The sequence below is a fragment of the Parasteatoda tepidariorum genome, chromosome 5, assembly GCF_043381705.1.
Source record: "Parasteatoda tepidariorum isolate YZ-2023 chromosome 5, CAS_Ptep_4.0, whole genome shotgun sequence".
Lineage (NCBI taxonomy): Eukaryota > Metazoa > Arthropoda > Arachnida > Araneae > Theridiidae > Parasteatoda > Parasteatoda tepidariorum.
The window spans coordinates 15418830-15441290 of NC_092208.1; the positions used below are offsets into that span (position 1 = coordinate 15418830).

General features: G+C 28.8%; 2 protein-coding genes across 6 annotated transcripts in view; one reads left to right on the forward strand and one right to left on the reverse strand.

The window, feature by feature from the left end:
• LOC107442447 ((E3-independent) E2 ubiquitin-conjugating enzyme UBE2O) overlaps positions 1-6043 on the forward strand; it is a 53035-nt gene extending 46992 nt beyond the window's left edge. For both annotated transcript variants that reach the window (XM_043047065.2, XM_043047066.2), the window contains exon 23: positions 1239-6043. In XM_043047065.2, the coding sequence (XP_042902999.1) occupies positions 1239-1378 (140 nt within the window). In that variant the 3' untranslated portion in view covers positions 1379-6043. The remainder of the gene's footprint in view (positions 1-1238) is intronic.
• A 463-nt stretch (positions 6044-6506) lies between these two features.
• Positions 6507-22461, reverse strand: part of LOC107442556 (Phosphatidylinositol glycan anchor biosynthesis class M) — a 245470-nt gene continuing 229515 nt past the window's right edge. Inside the window, exons 6-13 of one of the 4 annotated variants that reach the window (XM_071181119.1) lie at positions 18490-18671; positions 18312-18410; positions 17869-17962; positions 16254-16335; positions 13963-14011; positions 12327-12346; positions 11590-11665; positions 6507-6817 (exon numbers count right to left, since the gene is read on the reverse strand). In XM_071181119.1, the coding sequence (XP_071037220.1) occupies positions 6647-6817; positions 11590-11665; positions 12327-12346; positions 13963-14011; positions 16254-16335; positions 17869-17962; positions 18312-18410; positions 18490-18671 (773 nt within the window). In that variant the 3' untranslated portion in view covers positions 6507-6646. Of the gene's footprint in view, positions 6818-11589; positions 11666-12326; positions 12347-13924; positions 14012-16253; positions 16336-17868; positions 17963-18311; positions 18411-18489; positions 18672-22461 lie in introns of all 4 variants that reach the window. The other 3 variants (XM_071181120.1, XR_011636825.1, XM_071181118.1) reach the window with 3 other exon arrangements.

The window sequence follows — 22461 nt, forward strand, 5'->3', positions numbered from 1 at the left end:
ACACAAAGAGTGAAATTAACATTAAGATGTCCAAATTTTTATCTGCTCAGGAGGCTGAACTATTGAGACCATAATTACTACATTGTAGCACCCCCCCCCCTCAATCATGCTGTGAAGGTGATGATCAAAATCAGTCAGAAAAAAATTTTAAGTAAATTCAGAGAAAGTATGCTTTTGTGTCTGTTTTTGTAACTTAAAATATCATCTGCACTGATTAATTATCATATTTAATGTTAGTCAGAACTATCTAACTTGATTGACATGCATACAATAGTTTTTGTCACAGAATTATATTGACAATCTGTTTTGGTAATTGTTTAAGTAACTGTAGTAATCATTAAAACACAACACATGCTTTCTTAAGCACTAGAATTAGGTCTTTTTTAGATAAACCAGAATTGAAAAATGCAATTATAATAAAAATTTGAGTATTAGCTTAATTAACTTTAGCACCATGTGAAATGCAAAATAAAATCAATTTAGGATAATAGTTTTTATTCATGTATTTTATTTGAATAATAAAATAAATTAATGAAATAGGAGTCTCCAGGAAAAAAGGTTGCCCTGCCAAAAATCTTGGCATGTTAGATGCGAAAAATTTTAGAACAGTGGACTTGCCTACACAGCAATGGCAAACGCTAACTGGGATGGCCTTGTCTGTTCTGTAGAGGAAGAATAACAGGAGTTGAATTTGACCTGATAAATCAAGACAGTGCTCGTTTAAAATTGAAAGTGGCAAATAAGTTACTTTCATAATTTTTATGCTGATGAAAAACTTGATCTATCATCAACTAATAAAAAATTCAGGGAGGGGAGCAAAAATCTCTCCTATTTTTAAAAGAAAGTAGTAACTCTTTGATGAGAAAATTAAAACAAATCTCTGCGACTGCAAGATATTTATTTTAAAAATGATTTCCTGATGCACATTAAGGGTGGGCAATTAATATTTAAATGAAGATTGTGAGGTAAAAAAATTTCACAATTTTTACACTTCCACAATTAGTAGATTTTTGATATTTGACAAATTTTATTGCCTAAATATTAAATGGCAACTCTTAATGTACAATCTTTTTTTGGGGGGGGGGGAGGTTTAAAATATTTGGGTCTATATGTCCTGAAGTGTTTATTTTTTTTTACTTAATTTTTAAGGGATTTCAAAACTATGTATGTGTGTTTCCATTACTATATGTTTGTATATTTTTCTGAAGCTTTAATTTGATTTTTTTGCTCATCTACAGTAGGTGACAACTCAACTCATGGTGTTCATTTACCGGAATTTCCCTTGATTCCTGCATCTAAAGGATTTTGTTTAACTCTGAGAAAGTCTCTGGCAGATTTCAGAAGTCTTCTCCTATCTTCCAACATCAATATCAGCTAGTCTATAAATTATTTAAACAATTTTCCTGTTTTTGTTTTGTTTTTTGTTTTTAAATAGAATATTAATACAGTATTTAAGTATACATAGAATTTGGTTAGTCATCGCAATAACTTATTTCTCGTTGTTCTGTGTATTATCCTTTTTTTTTTCTTCAAAAAATTTAGTTCCTGTTTTTATGAATTTGTTAGGATCTCTTCTCATTTTGGAAATGTCTTTTGAAGGACTTCATTTTTGTTAGTCAAAAAATTTTATTATTTATTTTCTTTTGTTCTTATTTTTATCTGATATTTATTGTTATAGCCTGGATTTTGATGACTTAAAATGCTCTTTAAATATAAAAATATCTTAATTATACCTAAAATCTTTTATCATTAAGCAAAATATTTTAATCTTAACTTCTTATCTAAAGTTTAATTCACTACATTATAACAGGGTACGTAGCATTTTTAAAAAGTTCTTAAAGGTGCTTATTTTTTATTTTCATTTTTTTGAAGCTTTTAAAAGGTGCTTTTTTTATTCGGGGTTTGTAAAAAGTGCTTAATTTTACACTTTAAAAAAGGTTTTTTTTTCTTTGCCATGTCAATTCTCTTTCTAAATTACAAAAAATGCATGATTTTCACAATTTTCTATACAATATTTATCAGAAACTAGTTATTTTATCATGATTATGTCAAGTTCGTCAAATATTCTTGAATTTTATTGATTTTATGTTCATAAATTAAGAACTTTAAACAATAGAAAAAAATAATTTTTATTACTGCATAGATCTTAATTATGAATTTTTTTTTTTAAGTGATTAAAAATATTTTTTGTGCTTAGAAAGTTCTTAAAAGGTGCCTACTTTTTGTTGAAAAATCTAGCTACGCACCCTGTATAGATGTGTTAAAATGCATTTATTAAGAGAGATATTGATCCAATACTTATTAAAATTTTGAAATTGACATTATGTTAGAAAAACTAAGAAAGATATTGAAGTTGATTTATATTATAATATAAAAGGCAGAGATATTTTTGAAAAATTTCTTATAAAAATTGACTTAAATATCAATAAAACAAAAAAATATCCTAAAAATGAATGAAAAAAAAATGTATTAAAATGAAAAACAAATATTACTCTCTTAAATACAAAAATACCCTCCCTTTCAAAAGAAATCTTAAAAGAATGTCGTTAAAATCCAGGCCATATTTATTATCTTTATTTTAGTCTTTATTTCTACAAAATTTTATTTAGTTTGATTACGATGATGAACAGGTAAAATTAGTACATTTGTGGAATAATTTTTGTCTCCTGTTATTGAAATCTGGTACTTTCAATGCTCAACATATTACTCTGAAATAGTGTAACATTCTCTGTGCGTCTCTTATAAAACTGTCACTTAAGAAAATTGTTTGATGTTCTACTTGTTAAATAATGCATAAAATTATTACCACCAAAACAAAGTAATGACAAATGCAGGGCTTCGTACGGTATTTCGCTGAACATATTTATTCATGTATATCTTTCATACATTATATATATTTATATTTCTAGATTCAAAGCAATACTAAATAATACTCTTCGAAACTCAACAATTCAGAAACTACACATTTTTTCTTCAATTCTTGATACCGCTGTTAATTTTTTTTAAAAGCAATGTGATTTCGTTATAATATTTTATTCATTCAATAATAAATTCAGTGCAATTTTTTGTTATTTTTGATGGTTGAAGATAAGTTAAATTTTTATAATTATTTTAGAAGGAATATCTATATGAATGTACTTGCTTATTTTTTATTTATTATGCTGGAGAAATTTTTTTTTCTGTTGCAGGAGAATTTTTAACGAATCTTAGATAAGTTCATGTTGCTGATTTCAATTCTGCAGTTGGTTTCTCTATCCAAGCTACATTTTATTTCATGACATTTTTAGTCTATTTTTTCGTCGATCTGTACAAGTTTAGAAATGTACAAGTCACATAAATGTTGCGACAAATTTCTAGGGGATCACATCATCAAAATTAAAATTGTGTAGGAACTGATGCCCAGATATTTCATCATACGCCATTAGGGATGCATCCTAATTAAAAACTATTATTTTGTGTTGTTTAGAATAGGTCATAATAAGGAAGCGTCTCTAGCCGTGTACGAGGACAATTCCGGTATGGGTTTTTAAGCAATTTAAATCCTAATGAAGTGCTTTAGCTATCATCAGTTCTCTAGATGTTTGTTGCAACATTTACTCGACCTCCTGTTATGTATAACATTTTTAAGCTTACACATATAAGAAAAATAGACTAAAAATATTCTTTAAAAAAATCTGTAGCCTTAAGAGCAAAGCTAATTTCAGATTTGAAATCCCTTCACCTAAATAGTCAAGATATCAAATACTTGTATAAATACGTCAACAAATATTTGTTCTTCAGTCTTATGCAGCAGTACTGTTTATAAAGTGTTTTGAAAAAAAAAGTGTAGATATATTTTTTGATTTTTAATTGTAGTAAGTTTGGTTTAACCTTTTTTTAAAAAAAAATATATCTATATTAAACTTTTTTATATACTTATGTGCAAAAAATAACTCATTTTATTTGTTTTTGTTCGAATACTGCTTAAAAAGTTAGTGTGGTGTTTTATTTTTATATGCAACTATGCTTTTGTAGTTTTAATTGCTTTATGAAAGAAAATCTGGCAGCAAGTAATAGCTAATTGCTTTATTTTAATACTATTATTTTTCTAATTAAAGATATAGTTTAAAAGTTTTGATTTTTCTGAAGAAAAAAAAGATTTTGGTCTCTTTTTCTTACCGTTATATACTGTATTACTGTAATAAATGCCACCATTACTGTAACTCACAAAAAACTTTACTTTGTCATATAATTGTATTTAAAATTTCAGCTAGTTTCAATTTTACTTTGTTGTGTTCGATTGTGGTTAGAAATATTTATAAGCTGTTGTCTTAGTATTTATGTAAAAAAAAAATGTTTTTTATAGTTCTCCTTTATACAAATGTATAGGGTTAATATCGAATAAAAATTTATATTTTAAAATGGAACAACAGTCTTTTGCATTATTAAATGTTAGCTTATTAAAAATTTAAACTAAAACCTTTAAAAATTACCTAAATGAATCCCCTTTTGAAACTTTCAGTTGTTTAAAAGTTATTTAATTATTGTGTAACTTAGTTTTAAGATATTCAATTGTACTATTGGTTCAAAAACATCTCCAGTAAATATCCTATAGAGATGACCTGTTTTTGGACTTGTCTATTCTGTAAAAATCATTGTTTGTTGCAGTTAATGAAAGTTATTTTGATAGTGATCTAAACATGTTTAGTAATAAAAAGAATTCTTTTTATTTACTTATATCAAATATTTAATGAACATGTTTAACGATACAAAAAATTTCATTTTACTTATAACGTGAAGTGTTTAGCTTGGTCATTTACATATAGATGGATTATTAATAACTAATTATAATATATATTTTTTGAATCTTCATTAAAAGTAATTTTGAAAAATATGCACATTAATGATCACAAATTATTTAAATAAGAAAATAAATTATTTAACTCCTATGAATTATTATCAAGTTTCATCCGAGGAAAGGTTCAAATCTTTTTTTCAAAATCTAGCTTTTGGGGGCTGAAGATGAAAGTAGCACTTATTTAAAATTGGCCTTTCAGTCCTACCTATCAATTAGATTGGTTCTTCCTTTGCTATCGTTAACTTGGATTACGATCCCTCTCAATTTGATATTTATTTTTTGCTTTTTCCCATTATACTTTAGATTGCATATTTCTCCTTCTATTGACTTAACAGTCCACAGTAGTCCAAGGCTTACCAAAAAGCATTTTTCATTCTCATTTGTGCATAGTGATAGTTTACCAGTTTGTAAGTTTTGATATTTTAAAATCTTACACACATGCAGTCAACTTAGACTTACCCCTAGTTCTAATATTTAAGATTAGGGGTCTGTTTGGCAAGCATAACCCCCAAATCTCGAAAGGCAGATCCTAATAAATTGAATGATACCTGCATTCTTAAATAACCTCTATAATTCAAAATTGTGTTGTCATTTTTACAGAAGCAATTTTACTTTGGGTTTCTCTCTGAAAGATTGATGCTTATGTGTTTCATTTCAGTATTTCTAAAAATATGTATTTACAGAACATCCTGTATATATAGTTCTCTTTTTTGTTGTTGTTCCATTTCAGCATTTTTTTAAAATGTTGATCTAAATTATATACTTAAATATCTGTATATGCATGTAAAAGAAAAGTAAAATTGTAAATATGTATATACAAATATCATTTAACTCTGCATTTCACTCGTTGGATTGTATATTATGTATTTGCATTCTCAATTCCGTTGCAGAGTGTTTGTGTGAAACTTCGATACATTCAGCTCACAAGAATTCAGTGTTAAAAAATGCAATAAATGCATGGTTTGAATAGATAAATTTTTTACTGCTGATTATTTATTTCCTGAAAGATGTGTTTGTTATTATTTGGTCTGTGAATTTGATTTGAGCTCTTTTTTCTTGTATAGCCTTTGTAAATTAATTTGCAGTTCTAGACAAGCTGTTAGTCAGGTAAGAGCTGTTACACTGCTGTTTATAAGTCTAGCACTGCAGTTGTTAAATGAAGAACAAAAATCATGTTGGTGATTCATTAAAGTTTAAACAAAGATAGAGGATGATGTTTTATTTATTCCAGTTTTTGAATGCATGTCAAAACAAGTTATTACAAAAAGACTCGCATGCAAATTTTCGGTTACTAATGACGCAAAAACTGAATTTGGAAAAAAATAAATGGGGGCGTAAGTATACATTTTACTGTATTCTGCTTAGGAAACAAGTTCTGAAATTAGTAACAAAATTCGTCTACAGATGGCGCTCTTGTTCTGAGAAAACCATAAACAATGTTTTCAAGAAAGCCGCTATTCGCGGTAACAAAATGCATCATATTTAAACTGTAAATATAAAAATATGATGCAGTTTGAAAATAAAATTTAACAGAAATCTGAGCAAATAATAAGCTTTATAATATATCTTGGCAAACTTTGGCTAATTTTGAAACTTAATAAAAAAGTTTTATAAACTTATTTTCGTGTCACCTTGTAATTTAACATTAACAATAATTAGTAAATTAGTATTTATTACTTTACTTATAATTAGTATTTATTACTTTAACTAAAGTATGGGAAATACAATATCAATACATTCCTTGCACATAATTATGAAATTCGTCGTAACATAATAGATTTGATTTTAACTCATTTCTATTTAAAACAATTAATTTATACATAAATCTTCTTCATTTTCTTTCGTTTTTTCTTGCTTTAGTTTCTTCAACTGAACTTTTACATGATTTAAAATTTTTAACAGTGTTGAAGACGATGACCAAATCGAAATTCCCAGCCAACATCCGAGAAACCCTCCAATGTAGCTAAATAACTCAACAGCCTAAAAAAAAAGTGTAGAATCTTTATAATATCCGTAATTTTAATAATAATACAGAAACTCTGGAATTGAAATTTTTTCACTACTTGACTATAGTTCGTTCACCAGTAGTTGACACTTGGCTCCGCCTTCATCACGTGGTATCCGAGGATACTATTTCTCTATTATCGGGAATAGGATGTGAACTAGGTTGACAAAAGGACAAGGTATGACAAAAATATTTATTTCACAATTTTTATGTGTATTTTTTAACATTAAATATTTCATAAATTTGATGATATTTCTCTCCTTTGAGTGAATAGTTTGTCCTTTTTGAGGCATTTTGCTGCATTATATTTAATTAGCTAGAGTAACCAAAGGTACAGTAGCAGATGATAAAGCGAAGTAAGTGACTGAAAAAGAATTCACTGTTTGTGTTTGGAGCGCATTAAGGGTTGTCTCAATTTCAAGCTCGGAGAAATTTCTTCTCTTCCTTCCACCCCTTAATGAATTCTTCGGCCTAGGAGGTGGAGCCAAGTGCCAACGAACGAACTATATTGCCTTTAGGCTTTAGTTTTAAGCATTGAGTAAACATTCCATATAAAGCAAAAATTTAGAATACATATTACAAATTTTCCACAAATACTCAAAACTGAAAAAAAATATTCGTTATAAAAGTATGACGTTTTCAACAAACTTGATATACAAGCCTGTTTAATTTGCTTGCAGAATAAAAAAAAATCTTAAAGAGTTTTTGAAGCTTGTTTAATTATCGGAAGAATAATGCTATCAATTTTTAATTTTGAACCCGAAGTAAAACTTAGTTATTTTTCCCCTTTAATTTCATTTCAGGTGATGCTAATGCTTGATATGTTTTTGTTTTTTTTTTAATAATATTTTTTTTAGCTTTTATGATTGCAAAAAATAAATGCCCGCAATTCAGAACTTTTTAGAGATAGTACTTTAATTTGTCTTCGGGGAATTAAATTTGACCTATTTGAATTTTTTAAATACTTATTTTCTTTAAAAAAAAAAGTTATGCTATATCATACGATTGCATAGAAATGTTTTTAAATAGTTTCAACTGAAAAAAAATTAAAACATGGATATTTTTATTTAAAAAAAAAAAAAAGCGTTGCAGAAATTTGAATATAATATTTTCAAAAGTTGAAATTATGTATTTTTAATATTTTTCTTTTAAGGATTATTTTGAATGTTTTTCGAAAAATTTGTAAAAAGATTATATTTTTTTTAAAAATCAAAACAATTTTCGCTATTTAAAAAAAAAAATTTATGTGTTTGTTTCAAACCTACCTATAAATCCAAAAAAGAAATCTTAAAAACTCATATAAATTGAAAAAAATAATGATAGTTTTCTATCCCTACTTTTCCCATATAAAAACCAAACATACAGAGGATAACCGATAATAACTCCCTTAATGTATATTTTTAGAATCTTTCTCCTAAGGAAAATCAAAAAAATACTCTTATCGGGAAGTTGCAAATAAACATTTTACCAGGAAAAAAAAAAAAACATTAACACTATAATAAGCTAAGTGAGGAGGGGTTCTGAAAATATAAAACCTGTTTTATTGCTGGGGGAAAAGTTGATTGTTGGAAACGCCACTAAGTTTTATCAGACAATACTTTTTTATTTATTTCACGCAACAGTTTTTTCACTAGTAATTACACAGATTTCGATAGAGTTTTTGTTCCTTCTCTTAAATATTAATTTGCCACCCTTAATTTACAATATGCAGGAAAAAACACTTACTACGCAATCTTAATGGTTTAGTGGGCCTCACCTTTAAGGGTCAACTTACATAGGTAATTAATTAGTACAGACTATATTTTAAATTACGAAATCAAGCACAAAAACGTACTTCCTTAGATCAGTGTCTACCAACTGGCGGGCCGCATCCGTCCCGCGAAGCTTTTTTTGTGGCCCGCGAACTAAAATATATCAGTTTTCATTTTTCTGCGGACAATTTTCGTAAAAAATCCATATGGGTTTAAAATACTGTTCTTTCGTTAAAAAAAAAAAAAAAAAAAAAAAANAATCAAAAAAAAAAAAAAAAAAAAAAATTTCAAGTTTTGCAGCCAGTAATTCAATACTTTTGTTTTGATAAAAATCTGACAGTAATATTTAATGTTCCTTCAAACATAAAAAAGTTTTGACAAAGTTGCGGCCCGCCATTTGACTGGTGCTTTTAACTGTGGCCCTCTGCCTCATGTTAGTTGGAAACTCCTGCTCTAGATAAATAAACCTTTTTTTTTCCCGACGGATCTGAATTAAATCAGTCACATATTTAAAATTCAATACATCAGGAACCAAACAATTTCAATCAAATTTTACATTTTTCAATACAAAATTATATTTTAAATTGTGTAAAAATTTGTCTAAATTTTTTTTCGATTATTTCTTAAAAAAATATAATAAATAATTATTGATACTTATTTTTTTGCATGGAATTATCTTTGATTAAATTAAACATTAAGGTTAAAGTAAAAAGCAACGTGAATAAGCAACGTGAATAAGCACGAAAGAAAGAACATAATGTGACAGGCTATAATTTTAGTTCCATAACCAAGAAGTGCCTAAACGTCAAATGTCCATTTCACATTTAGACACAGAAGACCATGATCTTTAGTCAAAAATTAAATTTCAACTAAAACATGTTTAGGCAGCTTTAATATCGCCCAAATTAAGTATTCATAATCATTCCAAACATTATAATTTACTTTTTGGACCGACGAGAGTACAATGTAGTGAAAAATATGTTAAAACAAATTTGTTTTTAATGTAACTTATAAATTTATATTTCCGAAATATATATAGGAATTTCACGAAAAAAACCAGCCCAATTTTGCCCATATTGCAAAGTTGGACTAAATATACCGAAAAACAAAAATTATTTTTTTTCCCTCATGTTTTCGCGTTATTTTGTAATATTACTTCGGAAATATAATTTGCTTTTCATTTTTAATATAAAATTACGAAAATTATTATATTTTCATTGCTATATTTAATTATTTAAGCGTACTATATATATATAATTTTTTTTTGCTCGCCATATTTCAGACGCCATCTTGTTTTTTTGTTTTTTTTTGTATTTTTAGTGTATTTCAAAATTTCAATTATGAATTCAATTTACCTGCAAATGAAAACCCTGAATAAAAAACCCCAAATTTTGAAACAAATTTTATCGAAATACTAATTTTGGCCACGAAGCCTTGGATGCTGGCCCACTGTGCACTGATGAATACGCATTTGTGCTTGATTCACGTTTTTTCTTTTGTATGTACATACATAGCACAAAGCTTTAACCCTCCAAAGTTTGGACTCCTTATGTTAATTTTACTTTCTGCGTATTTTACTATATCTCTAGAACTGTTTAAGCGAATTGAATACTTTTGCGCAAAATTATAATATTCATTTTTCCAAGGACTACGCCAGCAAAAAATAATTTTTAGTCCAAAAAATAAGTTTATTTTAAAAAATATTTATTTTTTATCATTTTATTTAAAAATGGCCGAAAACATTTTGAATTGCAAGGCATACAAATTTTTGCATCATTTTAGAGAATATAATTTTACACGGCAAAATTTGAGCACAATATCGATCGAATAGTTCCTGAGAAATCTAATTTTAAATATCTAACTTTTTTGATATTCAATTTCCCAGGAACTATTCGACCAATTTTGCTCAAGTTTTGTATTTTTCCTTGCAAAAATTATATTCTTTAAAATGATGCAAAAATTTGTATACCTTACAAATCGAAATTTTTCCGACCATTATAAAATAAAATAATAAGCATTTACTAAAAATTATTTTTTGCATGGTCTTTAGTTAAAAGAATTCAATAACTGCGTGCAAAAGTTTTTCAATTTGCTTAAAAAGTTCTCGAGGTGTAGCGAAATACAGAAAAAGTAAAATTATCATTAAGGGGTGCAAACTTTGGAACATTCTCCTAACCAAACGATTGGGACATTATTTCCCAGATTGCGACTGCCTTATATTTTAGGAGTCAGAAATCCGAATCCGTCGAAAAAGGCAGGTTTATTCAGAGAAAGTACGTTTTTGAAAGTACTCACTTATTAATTAGCATATTTGAGGTCTCCGCTTCGAGCCATAAAGATTGAGTCTTAGAAGGTGAAGATCCGATCATTAGATCAGAAGTTATCAATTGTAATCCATTTTATTTATTCATTTACTTATTTATTTACTAATTTATTTATTTTTGGCGCACTTTCGACAAGGATTCCTGAAATATATATTAAAGGCAGCTGATGAAGAATACTCTGTATATTTTTTATAATACAGTAATAGACAAGCCCATAGAAAGCAAAAATATTCATTGATTTTTAACAAGAAACATGATTCGAGCCACGATGGCTCAGGGGATAGAGCGTCCGCCTTCCAATGAGGTGAACCGGGTTCGAATCTCAGCGATGGCTGATCGATACGAATCTGCATCCGGCACAGTGCTGACGTGAAATATCCTCAGTGGTAATGATTGGTTAGAGTCCCTTTGCCGTCAAGGTTACCGTGAGAGGTTCTCGGTGTCTTCCTCTCCATGTAACGCAAATGCGGGTTAGTCCCATCAAAAGTCCTCCACGAAGGCAAAATTTCTCCCAATACTTGATCCCGAAGTTCCCTTGTCTTCTGGATTGGGTTCAAAATTACAAGGATATGTAGTTGAACGTAAATAGTCGTAAACCCAAAATTTGGGCCAGTTGTTCACCGACGGTTATAAAATAAAATATAAAAAGAAGCATGATTCTGTTTCACTTACCAAGTATTGAGGTTTGTGAGCAAATACCAGTACTTCCGGTTCATCAATGACAACATCAATATGAATTCTCGCTTTCCTGAAAAATAAATTTTAATGATAATCAGCTGACGAAAAATACAACTTTGAAGGTATCTTTATTTAAAACATGCATGCTTCAAAAATAACTATAACAGACAGCGTTTTGTTGAAACAAGAAGAAAAAAACATGCTTGAAAACAACTGGAAAAAATTTACTTATTAGTTTTATGGATTATATGTATATTTAAATGCTCGTTAAATTGTTAGACTCTCATTATAAAATTTTAGTTGAGAACAGAGATAATTTTTTCTTTAAAAATTGCATTTGTGCTGATACGCAATGTGACACAGGGTGTCTTGAAAAATCTTGAAAACTGTTCTTCATTAAGAAACTTGCCATCTAATTTAATCGGAAATCGAGTTTTGAAAACAAAAGCAGTAAAAAAATAAAAAAAATTACAAAAAAAAAAAAAGTCACTGTCCGTAGATTAACATGAAGGAAATAAAATGGTTTTTCTGCCTTAAGGAAACAATTCTATTGATTTTCTTTCTTTTTTTNTTTTTTTTTTTTTTTTTTTTTTTTTTTTTTTTTTTTTTTTTTTTTTTTTTGGATTCATATAAAGCTCTACTGATAATTATATTTAATAAGCATATATTGTTATTGATAAGTTTATTTAGTAAGCATATATCTGATAGACATCAAATGAAGAATAACTTACCTTCCACGCAAGTTTTTATCCTTCAAGACAGCGCGGTAAAAAAAAATATATAAATAATTTTACGGAATGAATAAATTCAAATATCATAAAATGAAGTACAGTTTAGGTAATAGAGGATTTTACATGAAAAATTGGAGGAAATATTTGTTTTTTGTTCATTTATGTCTTCTAGGATTATGTCACATGAATCCACTTTTTGCGGCCAAAATTTTTTTTCGGGAATCATATTTTTTCTCCAGAAAAACCTGGAAAAATTCAGCTTTTTTTTTTCATTTTGGTTTAAGATTTCTAATGGCATGTTTGAAAACTTGAGACATTTTTCTTAAAATTATATAACTTAACAAAGTTTTCGTACAGGGTAATAAATCAAAGCATTATGAGTATAGGAATAATGAACATTTTTGGAATGATGAGTCTTTTAGTATTTCAAGGAGAAAAATAGAGAATAATTAATAGAGGTTTGAAATTTATAAGAAAAAATTCTCTTATAGACCTAGTAATTTATAAAATAAATATTTCCAATTCTAGAAGGGAGAAATCCTTACTCTCCCACAATAACCGTAATTTATCCTAAACCTTTCCAAAATTCATAATTTTCAACATCTTTTCCATCTTTCCATCAGCATCTGGCGAATTATAAACTGCATTTCTTGTTTAATATTTAATGTAATGGTAATTTCTTTTCAATTTTTAGCAATTTAAATTTAAAATGTAACTAACATTTTTTACAGTGAATGAAAATTTTATATTAAACAAAAATAACAACGTAACAGAGCAGAAAAAACATTGAAAAGGTAAAAAAAGTTGTATTTATTAAGTTTAATATAAAATTTACCTATATATATATATAATCTTTATTATTTTCCATTCTTTCTCGTTTCTTAACCTATTTTATGAGTTCTATATACTTGCAGCTTACACGCCGAAAATAAAACTTATTTCCTTAATTTTCTTCGTTTTCTTTTTGTCCTTTGTCTTTATTGTGCTATATACAGCGCTGTTACATTATTTTTTCACATATCAGTATGAAATATCAATGCAAAACTGGGGGGTTGGGGACTTTTCCTCCAGTTTATTCCCCATTTTCTGCAATAAGCACCTTTACAGTGAAAAATATCAACAAAAAATGTAAAGGTTTATATATAAGTTAAAATCAATTTCATAATTTAAAGATAGTAGAGCAAGTATATTAGTTTTATTCTTCAGTTTGTGTTCTAATTTCTGGTAAATAAAAAGAACAGTATGATGATAGAAAAAAATTAGAATGCGCAATGTATAATATTTTAAATATCTCTGATCTCAGTTGTTACAGTTAATTTCTAATTTTGAGCTTCACAATAGCATGGACTACTAATGTATGCGATTGCTGAACAGCAGCCATATATAGCCTTATTAAGTCTATATTGCTCTGTGCATTTTTTTTTTCTTCAATAAAATGAGTTGAGCCTGCTTCTACAATGTCCTCTCGCGAAGAAAAAAAAATCGTCATAAATAGAAATTAAACTATATAACAATTAGATTAGATTTTAATTTCAGTTTTTACCATTTATGATCTAAAAACGGTATAGAGAGAAAGATTATTTATACTGAAGTCGTACATGTAAAACAAAAAGATGACTGTGTAATTGTATTTTACCCTATGCACATATGGCTGTTCTTGAACTCTGTAAACATATTTCCTCTCCCTATAAAATAAAACTAAAACTAGTATTGATCATAACTTATTTTCTATAAATAGTAAACATTTTTATATCAAATGGTAATATAAAAAGCAATTTCAATTGTTCCTGGAGGAACAATAAATTAGGAATAGTATAATTTCAGCAATAAGTGCAGCAAAATCCTGATTAAAAAAAAAAAACTTCATTCGTTTAAAAAAATATATGGATAGCAATTGCAGTCTACCTGTTTCAAGCGCTTCAAAAATAGGCACCCATGTTCAAAGCTTGCGAGACGTAAATGGGAGGGGGAAAAAAGTGTTTTGAAATTTTAAAAAAAACGTAAAGTTGCCAACGTTAAAATAAGGGTGAGAAACAAAACTAGAAAAACCACAGCAGCCAAGTGAGAAAAAAAAATTATTAATCTCATTAGTTCCTCATTAACTTTCCTCAGTGCGTGGAAATGCCTTTTACCCTGAATTGCCCCTCTCGGCCACTGCGATTTTTCTTGTTTTGTTTTTCTTCTCTTTTCGTGACAAATCGTGGCCGAATTGAAACAAATTCGTGCTCCATGGATTGTGGTGGTTAATACGATTTGTTAACGAAAATATAAGCTAATAATATATAACGCGAGAAATTATTTTTTAATAAATAAATTTTAACAATTTTCAACTAATTCTAATCTGAAAAACCTAATAATATCATATTTCATTTATTTTCAAAAATTTTGCAACTAAACGAAACATGAAATTTTTCAAAACTTCGTTTCACAACATGAAATTTTCAAAATGTTTCCATGAAGAAAAGAAAGAAAGAAGAGAGATTTTTTTTTATTTTTATCTTATCTGACTTTGAAAACAATCGAATTATTTTCTTGAAAGGATGTTCGAAAAATCATTAAGAACAAAAAAAAAAGGGGGGGGGGAACTAAGATACGAACTATCTTCTCGGATTAGCACATTCTTGGCATAAACTATCATCGTCTTAAAGTGCCTAACTTTCGTCATGAAATTTCAATATAGTTCTCAAAAATCCCGGTAAGAAAACTTAAAATAAAATCCAAGGAACTAAATAATATACAGGGTGTATATAAAGTCCCGGACCCATTTTGATGTTAAATAACTCATAAAATAATAAAGATAGATTAAAATTAATAACTTAAATGGTTGGATAGACTCAAAAAGTTTCATGACCCTTGTCAATGAACTTCCACGTGTGCCCCCTTCGTCGCACGGAGAATATCAAGTCGATAGTCAATTTCACGCCAGGTAGAGGCAAGCATGTCGGCATCCACAGAGGCTATTGCGGTTATAATTCTGGCTTTTAGGTGTGTATTTTCTAGAAACTTCCAGTTTCTAGAAAATTCTTTTTCCACCGCAAGATGCTGCTTTTGGATGGAGGATCTTTTTGATAAATTCTTCTGTAATTTCGCTGTGCTTGCACTAACGATTTCGTTTCTATGAACCACCATAAAATCTGTGCTTTCTCTTGTGGTGTATGCATTCTCCTTAATATCGAATAAAACATCACATAGAAAAATACTACATAGAACGAACACATCAAAAGTAAACATAACATTGCAATAGTTGCCAAAAACAAAAGAGAGAAAAATGCAATTAATAAGCAGACGATATTTAGAAAAGACGCGCAGACGATATTTACAAAAGTAAAGATATTCAAACCTGAAAAGGAAAATATATGAGTTATTTCATCAATAAATGCCATAAGTTTGTTTATATCTTCATTATTTAATGAGTTATTAGACATCAAAATGGGTCCGGGAATTTATAAACACCCTGTATATTCGTAATATCTGTATTTAATCTTGGATGAGAAATATGGTTCTTAGAAAAATCCCGATTTCAGATTCTATGCATGATTGAGTCCCGGATTATAATTTTTCAGATCTCTAATTCGCACAAATAAAGAATTTCGTACGGATAATAAATTCCAAAAAGGGAAAATTTCTTAGCAAAATCTGCTGTCGTACGAGCAGATTTTAATTAGGACAAATTCACGTATGGAGAGAATTTTGTAGAGGTAAAAAATCCTTCTCGTCGGTTTTTCTAAGAAATTAAACATTCTAAATTAGTAGTTGAAAAGAAAATTAGGAATAAAATTGTACTTTGTTACACCTTTATTTTCTGTGCAATTAGTTCTGCAGAGGGCGATATCATTAACTGGATCAGTAAATACTGCTTATAAATCATTGTAAAAACAAACAAAAAAATTTAACAAGTTTTTTGCTCATATATATACTTATACATACTTGCAAGCATTTTTGCAGGTAGCTAAACATGCCTTTAACTTATCGCCTTCTATTTTGATGCCACAAGATGCTTGTACTAATGCTATAAAAAAAATTTTAAAATAATTTAACTCTGATACCTGAAAATGGCATATAAAATTTCATTAAAAAATGTAAGCTATTTCTAAAGTTTTTGACATCAGTGATTTGTAGAAATAACAGAATTAGAGGGATTAAAAGCGGAATTCACAAAATTAAAAGAGTATTTTCACTTTATTGCAGAAATTTTAAACTAAAATTTTTGTAGAAATTTTGTGTGGATATTAGAAAACAAATAAAAATGCTTGAATTTGAAACAAGAGTATTTGAAAATATTTCGAGTCACATGCGGTGGGCACAGATATAAGTAGAGATATTTTAATAATGTATTTAACTAATGTAGAGTTATTTTACTTATTATTTAGGTACTAATAAACTGTAAATAAATATTTTTTGACCAAATTTTTATATTGTTTTATTGTATCGCAGTGGAAGAAAAATCTTTCTCTAAAACAAAAAAATCTCATAAACTATATTTTGGAAAATTCTAATAATTCAGTTAATTATCTTTATTTTGATGTTATTTTTCATGGATTACGAGACATTGATGAGACACTGTAAAAGTTTCTTATTTCTTAACCATCCAAAATATTTTTTATGAAACCAACAAACATAATAAATTTTTACTGTACAAGCGAATATTAAGCTAAACACAGATATTTGTAATAACAAATCGGTACCCATTTGGATTTGCTTATTAGGGTCTGAAATGGCCTAATGGTTTGCGCATGGTAATATTTTCTGTTAATATTTAATCTAGCTAAGAAACCACTCTACGGAATTCAAGAGAACTTACATCAAATGATCATTGTTAAGGAAAAATCCAATCAGATAAGAGAACATTCATGGAAAATTTTATTAAATAATATTCTGTTCAGAAGAAATTTTATTATAAAATGATTCACTATTCTATTTTATCTCAATTGTAAAAGTTTCCCCAACAGCCCGTTGTTGGTCAGGAGGATCATGAAGGTTATGTCTCCACAATTTTGTGACCAATGGCATATTTGTGGCATTGTGGTCAGCTTTGCACAAATGCCACCTTCACTTCCCAAACAAACTGGTACCCTGAATCTGAAACTGGGTAGGCTTCAAGCTGATTAATCCACCATTCTTCACTTCTGCAGTTTTGTGCCCTAAACACTGAGTCATCACTGTTAAATAACTGCTAACTCTCAACAGCTCTCAACTGTTAAGTAACTGAAAATCTTTAATTTTCTCACCGATACCAGATTTTATCCCTAATGCCACGAAACAACGAATTTGCCTGGAGAAGAAAATTTCCCTAAACACTCTACGATATCCCCTGGCTCTTTACTGTTAATTTATTACGATGCTGGTTTTTAAAACACATTTTCTTTGATTAAAAATGCTTATTAAGTTATAAATGCCTCGCAAGACCGGTTCTTTTAAACAGTTAGTTACAGAAACAGACATGATGCTTAGATTGAGACCACTATTAGGCCTAACATCACTATTTATATGCTGTGTAGTGTAAGACATTGTTTTTTGAAATTTAGAAGCTAAATATAATTACTAATGCATGTTTCTTGAAGTTTAGTTTGCATCAGTGGCTTTGAGCAGTTGAAGCACTTTAAATTGTATTCATTCCAACAGCTGTTGACGCATACCTGTGAGAAATGGTAAAAGAAATAATTGTGATAAGAGTATTTTTTATTTTTCAAGTCTTGATTCAATATGGAGAATAAAAAAATTACATATTGAGATAGAATCGTTGAATAATATTCAAGAAGGCTACCTTTGCGAGGATTGCAAATTAATATTTCAGAGATAAAGTAACAAAAATATTATATATTGATTTACCATTGAAATAAATAACGGAGAACGTAAGATTAAAAAGATCATAAGAGTTTTAATGTTGAATGAATAGAACTAAAAAAAATCAGAATCAGTTAGTAAAAATTGAAAAAATTGTTTTTTCAGATTTCGAAATTTTTTTTCTATATGCTTCGGAATTACCTGTTGTGATCGTGGCCCCGTTTGGCCATTATTTATCCACTCTTCCTCATAGTCCCGACAATCAGTTTTGTATGGAAATTTCAATAAGTGATTTTCTTCCTGAAAAATATTAAGGTTATAACTATAATGAGAAATAAAACAAAATGAGATGAAAGAAAGACACAAAACAATCACATACCAATCGTATATGTACTTTATATTTCCTATTTGGCTTCAGTACAGCTCCCTCTAGTCCAGGGTCAACTACTGTAAACGGTGAGTGTACGGAAAGGAGTGCACCGGGCTTTGACAAATAGTCGAAGACTTCTACTTCATTTATTTGAATATAGATTCCATCAACATATGTGGCTCGTCCCATACCTAAAGTACATTTTTAATTCATTTGGCTGCTTGTAGAGAATTGCTCTGCACTGCATAGTTATGGTTTAATTACGTAATAGTTAGAATTTCTAGAACGACGAAAAATAGCTTTAAAATAGTTCAAGTTAAGGTTGTGAATTAGAATATTAGTGGAATCATTTACCTTAATTGGAGAGGCTACTTTCTAATCTCTTAATTCCCAAACTGCATTCTGTTTCTTTTTTTGTTCTTTTTTTTTACTTCTTAACATGGTTTTTCGATCTTTTTTCCCCAAGGAAAATAAAAGAGCCACAATTTAATTGCCTTACACTTGAAGCAAAGCTATAATTTTAAAATACTTGTATCACTTTGTTATAAAGAATTATTTAGGCTTCAGAACGGGCAAACGATTTAAATATTTTAAAAGTTGTTTGACTTTTTTGAAAATCGCTAATTTGGCAGTATTTTTCCACCTAGATGAAGTTTATCAAAATCAATGCCTTATTCTCATTTTTGCAAATTTTTATGAGCCTAAATAATGCAGCATTGGGGTAAGTTTTTAAATATTACAAAATTGAACCGAAAATGTTTTTCTGGTCATAGATGAAAATATTATGTATGTATATACATAGATAATATTACATTACAAATTACATATATACATATATAAATATTATGTATGTATATGTATATTACGCATATACTCCATGTTAATTCTACGGGGAATTTTTTATATTGCTTCTTTTCAGTAAGATTTGAATCTCAGCCAAACCAGAGGTTTTCGAAAAGTTCTCTTTGTACCAGAGGTTTTTAAAAGGTGTTACCCCTAGGGTTGCCTAAGAACCTTAAGGTTTCACAAAAGGGTTAAAGGGAATTTAATAGTTAAAATTTAAAAAAAAAACCGTTAGAGACCTGTTATTATATTTATATTTAATCAACATATTTATTTAATTTTATTTGTAATTATTTAGGCAAAATGTCAGTGAAGAAAAAACTAATCATTGTAAATAAAAAAATTCTAATAAAACAATGTATGGAGCAAATGATGAAAAAGGTTAAGTTATACCAAATTTTAGTACTAGCGTATCCAAACAAATTTTTCCGTTCAAAGAGAATAACATCATTCAACAATAAATAACTCTTTGATAACTATTCTCAACATTTATGACAGTTCATTCGACGTTCATTTTAATTTCAATGAAAACCATAATTCTGTTTTTTAAAATTCATTTTCAGCTTATACATATACCAAAAACTAATTCAAAATTTTATTAGATACCGCTCCAAGCCAGTGAATCCATCTGTCTGACCATGAGACTTAATTTCAAGACTATTGTAGATAAAAGATTAAAAAAATTAACATTTATAACATCAAACAATTTTATATTTGATAAAAGGCGTTGATCAACAGACCGAATTCTAAATTTACCTTTATCAATGTTCAACTACATAGCCTTGTAATTTTGAACCCAACCAAGAAGACAAGGGAACTCCTGCATCAAGCGTTGGGACAAACAAACCATCGTGGAGAACTTTTTGATGGAACCAACCCGCATCTGCATCACATGGAGAGGAAAACCTCCCACGATGGTTTTCGCATGTCTCTCGCTGAATAACATGTTCCAATAAACATCTGCCGGAACCATCCGTAGTTTTGTCCACACCCCCTCCCTTGTGGAGTGGGGATGTGGACTGTTATAACCACCAGCCTATCTTTAAATAAACATTTATAGAACGTATTATGACTTTTGACTGCATTGTTAAAAATGAATACATCAATGATAACAGGAATATAGCCCTGTTATTATAAGCCGGCAGGATAGTTGCTTGCGCAGGAAACTTACGCATTTCTATCTCAGAAACTAAGCTTAGCGGTGACCGGCTGGACTTCGGATAACTTCATCCCATCAACCACCGTGGAAAAAAATACATCAAAAATATCGATTATCTCATTCGCATGGACAGTTGAAAATTATCAGTCGAATTCTTCTCTAACTCACGGCAATTAATAATTCATCCAGTATCTTCAACAGAAAATATATACTTCAATCATCAAACTTTTTTTTTATATAAGTGATACCTACGCGCAGTGGAACTTAACGAACATCGACTTTGCATTTGTCTATGCGGCATGTCATGTCGACGTTCTGAAGGCGGTGGATACAACGAGAAAGCTGAGACTCACTAGAAAGCTTCTCCCCTCTCCGACAAAAAAGAAAATCTGCATTGGACTCCTGATAGACGTTAAAATGTTTTCGATTTGAAATCTCATCCCTTCCGTTCGGAAATCGTTGATTTTGCTTATCCCAGTGCTACTCTGGATTTTATCGTCAACAAATTGTTCTCACCCCACCTCATTCAAGGGGAAATATGATTCCTCTTAAAGAAGAAATTACTAATAAAATTTCATCTGATGTTGTGGTTCACGATCGAACTTTCTCACGTATCCTTTTTGTGGGAATTTTTTTTACAATTCTCATAAAACAATTTCTTGAATTTTTATTGATTAACAAAAAATAAGAAAGGAATTCATGTAAATAACAAAAATCATAGAGTATGATTTTTAATTTTTTTCTCATGCTTGATATTTCGATTGAAACAATTATTTTTTATACAATGATCGTATTTACTATTGAAATTTTTTTCAGTGAACTGATTGTTTTGATTGGCATAAAAAAATTTTCGAGAAATTATTTTCATATTTATTGTTTTATGTGTTATAGTTTCTAGGATTTATTGATTAGTTGAATTTATATTTTTGTTTTACTATAGTGTTTAGGGTGAAGATAAAATGCCATTAAAATGTTTGTTTTTTTCTCTCTTCAACGAAATTGATGAAGGTCGACGTTGGAAAATAAGTTGTTCATATTGTTACTGAAATTAGATTTGAGCCTTGCTCTAAACTTTTTATTATGAGTAATTCAATAGTATATTATTAATGAGTAGATTGCATTTCTAGTGTTTATATTGCTTTTTTTAAAAAATTATAATATAATATTGTATTTATAGTGCACTTAAAATTTTTTTGAAGAAAATAGAAAACCCGAAATATGACTTTAAGTGCACCAGGACATAATTCTCCGGCTTGTCCTAAATATAAAAATGTAAACCCGAATGTGACATAACCCAAAATACATCATACAACACAGGAGATCCCAATAAATCAATGTAAATATTGTTCGAAGAAAGGACTTTTGAATCAATTTCACATGGACTCCTCGTGTGTAAACAACCCTAATAATGTAATTGATGTAAACGTTCAAAATATGACAAATAAGCAGTAACAATTAATAATATCCGGGTATCAAGTGGAAAATAAATACCTAAATGGATATAAAGTAGAAAATAAGTACCAAAAGGGACGTCCAAAAATAAATAAAAATGTAAACAAAGAGATATTATTGAATGTTGATACCAGGTCAACATTCAATATAATACCAAAAGATTTGGTGTTAAAATTAAATATTCCTATTAAAAAATGTGAAGAATTAAATATTACCCAAACAAAAGGACAATTAACAATTAACAAAATTTGTGAGTTTCCCTTTTTAAGATAGGCGAAATTGTTAACTCAGCTAAGTTTTTTATACTTGATACTGATTTACCATATGCTTTAGTAGGGTTGCAAACTTGCAAAGTTTCCAAAAACATTAGAAAAAATTTCGAATTAAGTTACACTGCTATATTTGAAAGATTATTTTCTCCATGCAGAACAGTGGCTCGATCCCCAGAAGCGACTTGAAAGCCACCCAGATGCAGATCGATACCAGAATGTGTGGGAAGTAAAGGTGGACTGTGCAAATGATTATCA